Raw genomic sequence first — 15,914 nt, 5'->3', positions numbered from 1 at the left:
GGGAAAATATCTCAACATGATAAAGGCCATATATGATAAACCATCAGCCAACATCATATTAAATGGCATAAAACTGAGGACTTTCCCCCTTAAATCAGGACAGGGTTGTCCACTCTCTCCACTCTTATTTAACTTGGTGCTAGAAGTTCTGGCCAGAGCAATCAGACAAGAGAAAAAATAAAAGGCATCCATATTGGAAAAGAAGAAGTAAAAGTATCACTTTTTGCAGATAATATGATCCTATACATCGAAAACCCCAAAGACTCCACAAAAAGATTACTAGAAACAATAAACCAATACAGTAAGGTTGCAGGATACAAAATTAATATACAAAAGTCCATAGCCTTTCTATATGCCAACAATGAAATACTAGAAAACGAACTCAAAAAAATAATCCCCTTCACGATTGCAACAAAAAAAATAAAATACCTAGGAATAAACATAACAAAGAATGTAAAGGACCTATATAAAGAAAACTACAAAGCATTGTTAAGGGAAATCGAAAAAGATACAATGAGACCGAAAAATATTCCTTGTTCTTGGATAGGAAGAATAAATATAATCAAAATGGCCATATTATTCAAAGCAATTTATAAATTTAATGCAATACCCATCAAAATTCTGATGACATTTTTTAAAGAAATAGAATAAAAAATCATCAGATTTATATGGAACTATAAAAAACCCCAAATAGCCAAAGCAATCCTAAGGAAAAAGAATGAAGCTGGGGGCATTACAATACCTGACTTCAAACTCTATTATAGGGCCATGACAATCAAAACAGCATGGTATTGGCAGAAAGGTAGACAGAGACCAATGGAACAGAATAGAAAGTCCAGAAATAAAACCACATATTATATGGTCAAATAATTTTCGATAAAGGGGCCAACAACACACAATGGAGAAAAGAAAGCCTCTTCAACAAATGGTGCTGGGAAAACTGGAAAGCCACATGCAAGAGAATGAAACTCGACTACAGCTTGTCCCCTTGTACTAAAATTAATTCAAAATGGATCAAAGACATAAATATAGGACCTGAAACAATAAAGTACATAGAAGAAGACATAGGTACTAAACTCATGAACCTGGGTTTTTTTTTTAATTTATTTTTATTTTATTTATTCATTTTAGAGAGGAGAGAGAGAGGGAGAGAGAGAGACAGAGAGAGAGAGGAGAGAGAGACAGGGGGGAGGAGCTGGAAGCATCAACTCCCATATGTGCCTTGACCAGGCAAGCCCAGGGTTTTGAACCGGCAACCTCAGCATTTCCAGGTCGACGCTTTATCCACTGTGCCACCACAGGTCAGGCTGGACCTGGGTTTTAAAGAGCATTTTATGAATTTGACTCCAAAGGCAAGAGAAGTGAAGGCAAAGATAAATGAATGGGACTACATCAGACTAAGAAGTTTTTGCTCAGCAAGAGAAACTGACAACAAAATAAACAGACAGCCAACTAAATGGGAAATGATATTTTCAAACAACAGCTCAGATAAGGGCCTAATATCCAAAATATACAAAGAACTCATAAAACTCAACAACAAACAAACAATCCAATAAAAAAATGGGAAGAGGACATAAACAGACACTTCTCCCAGGAAGAAATACAAATGGCCAACAGATATATGAAAACATGCTCATCTTTATTAGTTATTAGAGAAATGCAAATCAAAACTACAATGAGATACCACCTCACATCTGTTAGATTAGCTATTATCAACAAGACAGGTAATAGCAAATGGTGGAGAGGCTGTGGAGAAAAAGGAACCCTCATTCACTGTTGGGAATGTAAAGTAGTATAACCGTTATGGAAGAAAGTATGGTGGTTCCTCAAAAAACTGAATATAGAACTACCTTATGACCCAGCAATCCCTCTACTGAGTATATACCCCAAAAACTCAGAAACATTGATATATAAAGACACATGTAGCCCCATGTTCATTGCAGCATTGTTCACAGTGGCCAAGACATGGAAAGAACCAAAAAGCCCTTCAATAGAAGACTGGATAAAGAAGATGTGGCACATATACACTATGGAATACTACTTAGCCATAAGAAATGATGACATCGGATCATTTACAACAAAATGGTGGGATCTTGATGACATTATACAGAGTAAAATAAGTAAATCAGAAAAAAACAAGAACTACATGATTCCATACATTGGTGGGACATAAAAATGAGACTAAGAGACATGGACAAGAGTGTGGTGATTACAGGGGTGGGGGGGGGGGGAGGGAAGGAGAGAGAGGGGAAGGGGGAGGGGAGGGACACAAAGAAAACTAGATAGAAGGTGACAGAGGACAATCTGACTTTGGGTGATGAGTATGCAACATAATTGAATGACAAGATAACCTAGACATGTTTTCTTCGAATATATGTATCCTGATGTATTGATGTCACCCCATTAAAATTAATAAAAATTTATTTTAAAAAAACGCAATCATGTATTAGAAAGCTTTTTTGTTAAACATTATTTTAATACACTTAGATATATTTCTGTAGTGTTTTTAAAAACTAATTTTTCTCAGAGACTTCAAATTCTTGTTTAAGAAAAGATAAAATAAATGTAGAATGACAGAAATCAGAATAGCAATTGCCCTTTGGTAGGGGATTGACCAGAAAGGGGAACAAGGGAACTTTCTGAGGTGATGAAAATATTCTAAATATTTTCATGTTAGTTACTAAATAGTATATATTTTTCAAAACTTGTATCTGCATGTTGAAGATCTGTACAATTATGTTAATTATATCTCATCAAAATAAAATTGTCTTTTTAAGGAAAATTCATTTCTGCATATCCTTCTTATTCATCCAAAGATTTTTGTGAATGTAAAAGGGAAGACTTATATTCAGTTTTATTTTACTCAAAAGCTTTAGAAATTGAGGATCTGAAAGGCCATGGAAACAGAAGCAGAGCAAATGGAGAACTTCCCTATTGGCGCAGAAGCACTGCCTGGGCTCTGTAGCCCAACCTAGGAACCACTAGTTCTGCAGTCTTCCTGGTGCAACTCTTCTCCATTTTTTCCATTTTCCCGTTCCCAGCCCTGTCTTGGAACAAAACTGTCGCATTTTAGTTGACGTATTCAAATAGGACTGTTTTAAAAGAAAGTCCTCATTGGCAAGGGAGATGTAGTTCTACATTGATTTATATAGTCTGATATGTAAATTCTCAACATTTTGTACCTGTCCAGGGCAGTCTAGTTGCAGACTTACCCCAAGAAAGGAGGGAAACTCGAGGGTCTTCCAGAAGCTCTTCAGTGTTATCCTTGATATTTAAGTGAGATTATAGGACCTCTACTGTCATTGATTGGAAAGTGTTTCTTCAGCATTATAAGGCCTCTACAAAATGTATTATTGATTACATACCTTTGTGACTCTTTTCAGTTTAAGTTAAATTGTTTAATTTTAACTTTACATTCAATACAGCAAACACTGGAGAAGCAAAAGCATTAAAGTCAATATACAAGCCTCTTATTAAACTCCTAATTTTCCACAGATTTCTATGTTTATTGAAGAGCTTTCTCCCTGAGGGAATAAATGCTAAAATGATTCTCCCAACCTGAAAGGAAATTACTTAAAATATCTCTTGGATGTTTTTGGTATTTGTTCTCAATTCCTAGTACAAAAGATTCTTTTCTTTATAAATGTATAAAATTGCACAGTGCTCTATGCATTTCCTATAATGCATCATCACCCACAATTATTATCATATAATACCAACTGTTAGATAATGAATGTAGCCGTATGCAAAGGGTGTTAATTCATATGGATATATTTATTTTATTTTTTTTTTCTGCCAGCTCTAAAGACTTTGTATTTGTCTAGACTCTTTTTCATCTAATGCATTTAGAAAAAATAAAAATGAGCCCAAACCATAAATTTCCTTGCATGCCAATACATACAGGTATAATGCCACAAGAAATTCACCATAGATACTTCAGGATCAACACTATATACACTATTTCTCAGGAAGGCTGTATGTCTCCAACATTAAAAAATAATCCTTCCAGGGGTAGAAGGCAGGAATATATGAATGATTCTACATGCAGCTTTTTTTTCTTGTTTTTTTTAATGACAGAGACTGAGAGAGAGACAGAGAGAGACAGGGAGAGGGGCAGATAGGAACAGACAGACCTGAAGGGAGAGAAATGAGAAGCATCAATTCTTCGTTGTGGCACCTTGTTCATTGATTGCTTTCTCATATGTGCCTTTACCAGGGAGAAAGGGGGGAGGGGCTACAGCAGAGTGAGTGGCTCCTTTCTCAAGCCAGCGACCTTGGGCTCAAACTGGTGAGCCTTGCTCAAACCAGATGAGCCCGCGCTCAAACTGGCAACCTCAGGATTTCAAACCTGGCTCAGTGCAGTGCTCTGTCCACTGCACCACCACCTGGTCAGGCTACATGCAGTTTTTAACCAGATATAAAGCAGAATCAAAGGAGAATTTCATTCTAAATTTTATATTAACTTTCTGCAAGAAAATGAATAACAAGTTTTAGAAACAATAAAATGAGATTAAACTAATCTATAGGGATAAAAATGAAAACAGTGGTTAACCCTAGGTGAGGAGAGGGATTGCCTGGAAAAAGGCATGAGGGAACTACTTTTTTGGGAAATGGAGATATTCTATATCTTGATTTTGGTGTGGATAACATGGGTGTTATGTATTTTTTAAGACTTATCCAACTGTATACTTAATTTCTCTGAATTTTACTGCGTAAAATCATACTTCAATAAAAAGGAAAACAAATGATAATAGTGAAATCAGGGTAAGAAGCAAGAAATTTGAGTTCAAGTTCCAGCAAGACTGGCTCATTATATGACCTTCCACATGACACTTGCCCTTCTGGGTGTTCAGATTCTTTTATAACACATAAAATTTGAAACATCAGAACATTAAAAAAAAACCTTTAAAAAGAAAACAATGATACTACTAACACTTACTCTTTCCCCCCTACACTAAAAGGGGTCAGATTTTCCTTTCATAATGGGAGTATATCGGAATCATGGCCCTCCACACTCTTCCAGAATATCTCTTTATCTGATGCCACCATAAGGGGAAGAAAAAGTGTACCCAAGGCTTGGTTCAGTAAATCAGTAGTACAAAAGCAAAGATTTTCCCAGAGTTAGACAACTAAAATGGGAAAAGACAAACCAAGTATGTGTAGTCTCACTCTCAGTGATCACAAAGCCAACTGTGGGCTTTTAGAAATTGTTCCATGTGGGTGGTTCACTTAAGAATCCTAGTGCCTAGAAGTGAGGATCTCCATAGAGAGAAGTGTGGGTAGGGGCAGTGAGTGAGACTTTCTTGTTCTGAGGCCAGCACTCAGCCTTCCCTTGAGACCAAAGGAGAAGAGGACAACAACAACTGTAGCCCCAAAAGTTCTTTGACATCTGCATCAGAAGTACCAATACTTTCTACTGATTCTGTGAAAGGATTCTCATACTAAAGACAAAAATTCATGGACATATCAACTTCTTACCTCTTTCCGTGTCTTCATGTAAGGATCCACTGGACACTGTATTGGGGGGTTTAATTTTATTCCGATTTTTTTCAAAAAATTTTTAGTGAATGCATCACAGTCATAAATCTTGAATGTCCGGCCATAGAAGACAACGTCTATGTTTATATTGAAATGATACATAGTATAAAACTGATCATAATCAGGAGGTGGAAGAGGAATCCGATGACGCCGGATAGAAGTCCCTGTGGCATGAAGTAAAATACAATTGTTTCATCCTGCAGCTAACAAGGAAGAGGTCACAAGATATTTCAGTAACAGCCCCGAATACTTTCCCACAACAATGATCTGGGCAAAGGGCCGGCTCTTGGAGGCAGCATTAGTATGTTCAAACTCTGAGAAAGCCAGAAAGAGCTGAGACTTCTGAGGTCCAGAGTTATCTGGCCAGTTTTACATGTTATTAGAGATGTCTAAGGAAAGTAATTTAATAAACCATAAAAACTAGGATGGGAGGGAAGAGAGTGATCTAATGCCCCAGACACTACCATCATGCCTTTTTCCAGAACAAGCATGGTCACTTTCACCTGCTAGCACCCAATGTAAGCACACTAAAAAAGGCACTAAGAATTCACCATGGTGATGGCTCGTGATAATGCCTTTTCATTCCAAGCTTCTGGGTGTCCCTTCAGGTATTGTGTTCTAAGCTATGAACGGAGGAGGATGTGGGAGGTCTGTGATATGACACTGCAGAGAAAGGAAGAGATAACAACTTTGATAGTGTGAATACTGGCCACATCAAACAGCAGTTACTGGAAGAAATCCACTTGAACTGAGTTACAATGTGTGGGCTCCCATGCTGGGTGTAGGGTCTATATTCTCACCACTTGAGGGCCTGCACCTATGTGTGCCCTGCTGCTCAAGGCTGAAGAAGCCACTGAGGTCAGTGTGATACCAGCAGTTGTGATTAATGCCAGGACAGATCTGGCGGCATCTAAAAACTTTTATGGAAAAGATTTCTTTGCTTCTCTGATTAAGCATTTGGTACTATAAATAGACAGGTTTTGTGGTAGGATGTTCTGCCTTTAGGATTAAATTAAATAAACTGGATTAAGTGCATATATTGAAATACTAAAATGTGTTTGGTTTTGATGTACAACCAAATTCCGGTTTTCTGTTTCAAGTTGCAAGGTGTCATTTAATGATGCTTCTCTTTCATCCTTTTTAGAAAAACTTAAGAAATTGTGATATTTCATAAAAATGATACCCCTTCTATATATTTTTTAAAATATTCAATATTAGTACTTCACATTAAATCTGCAAAACAATTTCAAGTATTTTTAAAATTTTTTTATTGTTGAATTCTACCAAACATTTTTTTATTTAGAAATTAAATTTAATGAGGTGACACTGATCAATACCAGTACATCGATATCAGGTGGACATTTCTATAGTATTTGAACTGTTAATTGTGTTGTGTGCCCATCATCTAAAATCAAATCATTTTCCGTCATTGTATATGTGTTCCTCTATACTCCTTCCCCCTCCCCACCTCCCCCTGATAACCACTTGACTTTTTACTTTTTTAAAATTCATTTTTAGAGAGGGGGGAGAGAGAGGGAGAGAGAGAGAGGGAGGGAGGGAGGGAGAGAGAGAGAGAGAGAGAGAGAGAGAGAGAGAGAAGGGGGGTGAAGAAAGCATCAACTCCTATATGTGCCTTGCCCAGGGTTTCAAACTGGCAACCTCAGCATTCCAGATCAACACTTTATCCACTGAGCCACCACAGGTCAGTCACCACTTCACTTTTATCTGTGCCCATGAGTCTCAGTTTTATATCCCAGTATTTTTTAAAGATGCCCCTAACCCCACCCACAGGCTCAACGAGAATTAGACCTACCCATCTGTACCACAGCTTCCTGTGCTTTCCTCTATGTTAGGTCCAATCACACTATTTTAATTACTTAGTTGGTACTTGCTCTAGTACTTACTATAAGCAAACTGAGGACAGGTTCTGTATTCCCTGAGGCAGTAGGGTACAAAAATAACTACTTTAGAATAATCCTGCATAAATTCCAAATTTCCCAGCTCTTATAGCAATACTTATATCAGAGAAAATAGACTTTAAAACAAAGGCTATAGTAAGGGGTAAAGAAGGATACTATGTAATAGTAAAAGGATCAATCCAATATGGGGATATAATAACTTTTGTCAATATTTATCCACCCAACATAGGAGTATCTAAATTTATAAAGCAAATTTTGATCAATATAACAGAGAAACGGACAGTAATAGTCATAGTAGGGACTTGAACACCCCATTGACATCAATGGAGAGATCTTCCAGACCAAAACTTAACAAGCAAACAGTGGCTTTAAATGATATATTAATCCAGAACAATTTAATTGATATTTTCAGAGCATTTCACCCCAAAGCAACAGAATATACACCTTTTTAAGGGCACATGAAACATTTTCCAGGACAGACCACATGTTTGGCCACAAAACAAGACTCAAGAAATTTAAAAAGACTGATATCATATCAAGCATCTTCTCTGATCATAATGGTGTGAAACTGGAAATCAATTACAAGAAAAAACATTGTAAATCACACAAACACATAAAAGTTAAACACAATGTTACTAAAAAATGAATAAGGTAATGAGATCAAGGAAGAAATCAAAAGATACCTTTAGACAAATGAAAATGAAAACAAAACAAACCAAAATCTATGGGACACAGCGAAAGCAGTCCTCAGAGAGAAATTCAGAGCAATATAAGCCTACTTAAGAAAGAAAATTTCCAAATAAACAATCTAACCTGACACTTAAAGGAACCAGAAAAAGAACAAGAGATACAGCTCAAACTGAGTAGAAGAAAATAATAAAGATCTAAGCAGAAATAAAATAAAGTCTTTAAAAAATACAAAAGATCAATTAAACAAAGAGTTGGTTCTTTCAAAAGATAAACAAGATTGATAAACCTTTAACCAAACTCATCAAGAAAAAGAATGAAAGGACTCAAATAAATAGAGTAAAAAAAAAAAAGAGAGAAGTGACTGACCAGATGGTGGCACAATGGACAGAGTGTTGGCCTAAGACGCTGAAGACCCAAGTTCGAAGCTCTGAGGTCTCTGGCTTGAGCATGAGCTTACTTAGCTTGCATGTGGGGTTGCCAGCTTGAGCATGGGATCATAGACATGACCTCATGGTCACTGTCTTGAAGCCCAAGGTCGCTGGCTTGAGCCCAAGGTCACAGACTTGAGCAAAGGGTCACTGGCTCAGCTACAGCCCCCTGGTCAAGGTACATATGAGAAAGCAATCAATGAACAACTAAGATGCTGCAACCACAAGTTGTTGATGCTTCTCATCTCTCTCCCTTTCTCCCTTCCTGTCTGTCCCTGTCTCTCTCTCCAAAAAGGAGAAGTTACAATAGCACCATAGAAATTCAAAGATTGAAGAAAATACTCTGAGCAATATATGCCAACAAATTGGAAAATCTGTACAAAATGAATAAATTCCTAGAAACATAAAATTTCCCAAGACTGAATCATGAAGAAACAAAATCTGAACAGACCAATCTCAACCAAAGAAATCCAATCATTAATTAAAAACATCTCAAATCCAACCAGTGATTAAAAAACTCTCAATGAACAAAAGTCTCAAAGACTGGATGGCTTACCGGTAAATCTTATCAAATACTTAAGGAAGAACTAACACTGATTTTCCTCAAACTATTCCTAAATAAATAAATAAATTTAAGAGGAGGGAACACTCCCAAGCTCATTTTATAAAACTAGCATTATCCTGATTCCAAAATTAGATAAAAGACACCACAAAGAAACAAAATTATAGGCCAATATCCCTGGTGAACAAAGATGCAGAAAACTTTAACAAAATATTAGCAAACTGGATCCAGCAATATATTATAAAGATCATGCACCATGATCAAGTAGAAATTATTCTGGGGATGCAAGGTTGGTACAATATCTGATATCATTAAATGTGATACACCACATAAACAGATAAAGGACAAAAATCATCACATGATCATATCAATAGATGCAGAAAAAGCATTTGATAAAATCCAGCACCCATTTGTGATAAAAACTCTTAGTGATACAGGAATATACCTCAACATAACAGACGCCATATATGACAAAACCACAACCAACATCATACATAATGGGTAAAAACTGTAAGTTTTTCCCTTAAGATTGGGAACACAACAGGGATGGCTGCTTTCACCACTTATTCAACATAGTACTGGAAAGTCCTAGCTATAGCAATCAGATAAGAAGAAGAAATAAAATGCACCCACATTGGAAATAAAGAAGTAAAACTGTTATTGTTTAGAGCTGACAGATATTATGTAGAGAGAACCCTAAAGACTCCACCAAAAAAAAAGGAAAACTACTAAAACTAATAAATAAATTCAATAAAGTAGCAGTATACAAAATAAATATTCAGAAATTGGTTGCATTTTTATACAGCAATAATGAACTATTAGAAAGAAAAGCTAAGAAAATGACCCCATTTACAATAGCATCAAAAAATAAATTAAATACCTAGGAATAAATTTAACCAAGGATGTAAAAGATTTATACTTGTAAAATTATAAGAAATGAACGAAAGAGCCTGACCTGTGGTGGCACAGTGGATAAAGCATTGACCTGGAATGCTGAGTTTGCCCGCTCAAAACACCAGGCTTGCCAGTCAAGGCACATACGAGATGCAACTACTACAAGTTGGTGCTTCATGCTCCTCTCTGACTTTCTCCCTCTTTCCTTTTTCTAAAGTAAAAAAAGAAAATCTTAAAAAGAAACTGAAGAGATTGATCATGGATAGGAAGAACTGACATCATTAAAATGTCCATATTACCCAAAGCAATCTACACATTCAATGCAATTCCTAGTAAAATACCAATGGCATTTTTTCACAGAACTGGAAAAAATAATTCTAAAATTTATATGGAAACCCAAAAGACCCCCAATAGCCATAGCAATCTTCAGAAAGAAAAATAAAGTAGGAGGTATCATGCTACCTGATATCAAACTATACTACAAGTATGTAGTATTCAAAACAGTATGATACTGGAATAAAAACAAACACATAGCTTAGTGGAACAAGAAGAGAGTGCCCAGAAATAAATCATGTCTGTATGGTCAATTAATACATGACAAAGGAGGCAAGAACATACAATCGGGTAGAGACAGTCCATTCAATAAGTGGAGCTGTGAAAATTGGACAGATATTTGCATAAAATGAAACCAGACCATCTTTTTACACCATATACAAGAATAAACTCAAAATAGATTAAAGACTATTAAATGTAAGATGCGAAACCATAAAACTCCTAGAAGAAAACACTGGCAGTAAAATCTCTGACATTTCTCTCAACAATATTTTTCTGACATACTTCCTAGGCAACAGAAACAAACAAAAAAAATGAATAAATAAACAAATGGGACTACATCAATCTAAGGAAACCATCAACAAAACAAAAAGATGAGCTACTAAATTGAAGAGGATGTTAGCCAATGATATATCTGATAAGGGGTTAGTATCCAAAACTTATGAAGAACACATATAATCAACACTCAAAAAACAAATAATCCAATTAAAAAATAGGCAGAGAACCTGAATAGACATTTCTCCAATGAGGACACACAGATGGCTAATAGACATATGAAAAGATGCTCAATGTCACTAATCATCAGAGAAATGCAAATTAAACCACAATGAGATATCACCTCATACCTGTCTGAATGGCCATCATCAAGAAATCAACAAACAAGTGTTGGCGAGAATTTGAAAGAAATGGAACCCTCATGCACTATTGATAGGAATGCAGACTGGTGCCGCCACTATGAACAACAGTATGGAAGTTCCTTACCAAATTAAAAAAGAAACTGCCCTATGACCCAACAATTCCACTTCTTTGTATATATCTGAAGCAACCCAAAACACTAACTAGAAAGAATATATGCACCCTTACATTCACTGCAGCGTTATTTACAATAGCCAAAGTATGTGAGCAACTCAAGTGCCCATTAATAAACAACTGGCCTGACCAGGCGGTGGTGCAGTAGATAGAGCATCAGACTGGGATGCAGAGGACCCAGGTTCAAAACCCCGTGGTTGCCAACTTGAGCACGGGGTCACTGACTTGAGTGTGGGACCATAAATATGACCCCATGGTCACTGGCTTGGGCCCAAAGGTTGCTGGTTTGAAGCCCAAGGTCGCTGGCATGAGCCCAAAGTTGTTGGCTTCAGCAAGGGGTCACTTGCTCTGCTGTAGCCCCCTGGTCAAGGCACATACGAGAAAGCAGTCACTGAACAACTAAGGAGCCACAACAGAGTTGATGCTTCACATCTCTCCCTTTCTGTCTGTCTGTCTCTATCTGCCCCTCTCTCTGTCTCTCTCTGTCTCTGTCATAAAAAATAAAAAATAAATAAGCAATTGGATAAAAATATGGTGGTACATATATATATACAATGAAATATTACTTGGACATAAAATTATAATGAAATCTTACCATTTGTAAAAGACCTCGAAGAATATGTATTATGCTCAGTGAAATAAGTCACACAGAGAAAGGGATATACTATATGATTTCACTTATATGTGGAATCTAAAGAACAAAATAAAAAAACGAAATAGAAACAGACTCATAGATACAAAAAACAAACTGATTATTGCCTGAGGGGCTGAGGATCAGAGGCTGGGTGAAAAAAGGTGAAGTGATTAATAAGTACACATTGTTAGTCACAAAACAGTCATGGGGATGTAAAAAGTATAGCATAGGGGATATTGTCAATAATATTGTAATAACTATGTATGGTACCAGGTGGGTACTTGAAATATTGAGGGGATCACTTTTTAAAATATATGATTGCTGCCCTGGCCGGTTGGCTCAGCGGTAGAGCGTCGGCCTAGCGTGCGGAGGACCCGGGTTCGTTTCCCGGCCAGGGTACACAGGAGAAGCGCCCATTTGCTTCTCCACCCCTCCGCGGTGCCTTCCTCTCTGTCTCTCTCTTCCCCTCCTGCAGCCAAGGCTCCATTGGAGCAAAGATGGCCCGGGTGCTGGGGATGGCTCTGTGGCCTATGCCTCAGGCGCTAGAGTGGCTCTGGTTGCAACATGGCGACGCCCAGGATGGGCAAAGCATCGCCCCCTGGTGGGCAGAGCGTCGCCCCATGGTGGGCGTGCCGGGTGGATCCCGGTCGGGCGCATGCGGGAGTCTGTCTGACTGTCTCTCCCTGTTTCCAGCTTCAGAAAAATGCAAAAAAAAAAAAAAAAAAAAAAAAAATATATATATATATATATATATATATATATATATATGATTGCTTAACCACTATACACCCTAAACTAATACAAAATAACTTTGAATATAAATGTAATTGAAAAACAAAATTAAAAAAAAAACAACAATTTCTCAGCTCTTGTTACTCTGTAACTACATAACCTTGAGCAAGTTAGTGAACCTCTTTAAGCCTCAGTTTTCTTAACTGGAAGACTGCTATACAAATCATCTCATACTTCCTGCCGTTGTTGCCAGAATTGAGTACAAGATACATAAAGCCCTTAGCATTGGCTTATAATAAGAATTTAGTGGAAGTTAGCTGCTGCTATTACTATTGTTCTGTATACTTATTCACTGTAGTGTTGTCAACACTTAGCACAATGTTTTGAACAAAGTAGGTAGGTATTTAAAAACATGTGTTGAATAAATTATTCTGTCGTCTTTTAAAAACCCAAAGCAATAAGACCCAAAGCAGAATGCTTACAAAAATGCATACTCTTGGTTCAAAAAAATTAGCTAATAAGCTGCAATATGGTAGGTGCCAACACCATGATTTACAGCTCCTATAAGCATGAATAACTTTATGCTGCTTTGAAGTTTTGTGAAATCTTCTTTCCTCTATCACTTTCTTCTCTCAGCTTCTTCTTCTAGAGCCTCTTTCCCCCTCCACCCCACCAAACCCACAAAGTGAACATTATCAGAGGTTTCACAGTTTTAGCAAATCTGGGCCAAAGGTTCTGGATCTCATGCCATCTTTTAATTTCAACCCTATAATGCCCATTCACTTTTCTTGAGAATATGGACCCCGGATCCCCAAGTATACCTAAAATGGCGGTTAACCTCTAGAGTTAAACAGATTCCCTTCCTGAATGAGTGTACTAACAAGACCACATCATACCAGCCAATTTACACAAACACTGAGGAAACCTGTGGTCAAGAAATGTTTACAGTTTGAGATTTTATCCTACTTGCAAGCTAACAAATTAGCCTGACACAGATTCATAGATGCTGGCAGAAAACACAAGATGCTTTGGTTAGAAATAAAGGGCAGTTTATTACTAACAGCAATACTAGTAGCCAAAATATCAGCATTTTTGCACCAGTTTCCTGAGCCTCAATTCCCACAGGTGATACAACAAGGTACAGGTAACTCCTGCACACATACTGGGTTACATTACAGGAGAACCGTGAGCTTATGGAACCCAAATCTTTTATAATGGTCAAAAAGTATCTCTGTCTTTTGTCTCAGAGGGAGACATTACTTTTATTAAAAAGGACAGTAAGCAGGTCTGCTCTTTGTTCTGGAAGGAGACATCACCTCTATTTTCCAAAGCTATAGGCAAACCTGTAATTTGCTTCAGAGGGAGAAACTATCTTTATCTTCCAAGGTTATATGCTATATAAACATCCTTGAAGAGATAGTCCAGAACAAAGAGCAATCAGTACCTCTGTTTGAGCAAGATCTACAGAAATGCAAAATATCCTTGGAGAATTATCTCTTAACATCTTTGATTAATTTAGGCCTGAGAATCTACTATAAGAGTAAAGATAAAAGACAAGCAGAGCAAACTGAGGGACCAATGGCTCAAGAAAAATTGGCTTGTGTGACCTCTTATATAAGTGTTTTGGTATAAAGATGTCAATTGATCTTGTTCATATTTTTTTGAAATTTGTTTTTAATTTATTGGGATAACATGGTTCCCCAAACCATACAATTTTAAAGTATACAACTCAATAAAATACCATCTACACACTGCATCCTGAACCCTCTTACCCCATTATATAGCACTAAGAATGGCACCTTTTCCCAAAGTCCGAAATACTTATTAAGTATTCATTACAATTCATGAGGGAACATTTAATGACTATCTTTCTGTGCTAGGAACTGTGTTGAGCTGTGTTCCATTATTCTACTAATCACCTTTTCACTCTGTTGAAAAGAAATATACTAAAATCATTTTCATCTTCTTTTCTTTGTAGCAATTTTTAATTACTTGGTACATTAAATTAAAATAATAAAACTATAAAATTAGAACTGGCCTAGAGTATTTTTAAATGTACTACATAAAAGATAATATAATTTTACAGCAAAAAATTACACTTCAATTAACCTTTAATTCATGCCACTGAAAACAGCATGCAAATTATTTAATCATTCAGAATTAGACATTTAAAACAAATTGCATACTTACACATCTATAAAAGCATGGGCATTTCAGGTACTTTCAGGAATGATTATATCTCTTTAAAAATACTTATACTGTGACTATTCTTAAAAACATAATTAAGGTTTATTCAGTAGACAGGAGCTTCTTCAGAAATTCTATCTATCCTGTATTTGTACTTTATTATAAAAATTCAAATAAACAAGTTAGTGCTGATTTCTGTTTAGTATAAGATTTTGAATAGGAATCTTATATTTTTCTAGGTAGGAAGAATAGCCCACCCACTGAGCTTTCAAATAATCATTATTTTCATAATCATTATAGCCCTAGGATATGCTTTCATATACATTTTCTCACTTAATCTTCAATAATCCCATGAGGAAGATAATACATGAAATATAAATATTCAGTTGATGGATAAGAAAACCAAAGCTCAGAGTATTTAAGCGACATGTCCAAGGTCATACCCTAATAAATGGCAGAAAAAGATCCTGAACTTGGGTTTTCAAACTCAAAGTAATTACCATTACTTTCCACAATTTACACTGAACTGTATCTCACTGCACTTCAGACACAATTTAAGTAAAGGAGGGGAGGGAGTATTATAGGCAAAGTAGGATAGAAACAGGGAGAAGTGCCAGCCACCATGGAAAGGAGAGTTGATGAAGATGCTCTTCCCTTAGCAGCTTGCATATCCCAGACCACCATACTCTTTCGTATCTTAGCTCCCACACTTCTCTCACTAGATAGCTCTCAGAATTTCTTTGCGGTAACAAAAAAAGAGTCTTGACCATCCATTGGTTGCAAAGAGAAAGCAGGCCTAACACTAAATAGGAAAATTTTAATAACAAAAAATCCAAAGTCCAAGAAATCACAATTCCATGTTAATCAAAAAACTAATGTGGACCACTTGAAATGTATAGTTGCGTATGAGAGCCTTCAATAATATATTCATAGGATTTCTCAACTGTGTCCTTTGGGCATGGAAATTT

The 15,914-nt window shown here is 36.6% G+C and overlaps 1 protein-coding gene across 2 annotated transcripts in view; it reads right to left on the bottom strand.

Moving 5' to 3' along the window:
- EFHC2 (EF-hand domain containing 2) overlaps positions 1-15,914 on the bottom strand; it is a 255,364-nt gene that overhangs the window by 145,122 nt on the left and 94,328 nt on the right. For both annotated transcript variants that reach the window (XM_066356706.1, XM_066356705.1), the window contains exon 4: positions 5,479-5,702. In XM_066356706.1, the coding sequence (XP_066212803.1) occupies positions 5,479-5,702 (224 nt within the window). The remainder of the gene's footprint in view (positions 1-5,478; positions 5,703-15,914) is intronic.

The sequence above is a fragment of the Saccopteryx leptura genome, chromosome X (assembly GCF_036850995.1).
Source record: "Saccopteryx leptura isolate mSacLep1 chromosome X, mSacLep1_pri_phased_curated, whole genome shotgun sequence".
In the NCBI taxonomy this organism is placed as follows: domain Eukaryota; kingdom Metazoa; phylum Chordata; class Mammalia; order Chiroptera; family Emballonuridae; genus Saccopteryx; species Saccopteryx leptura.
This window is presented reverse-complemented; position numbering and strand designations above follow the sequence as displayed.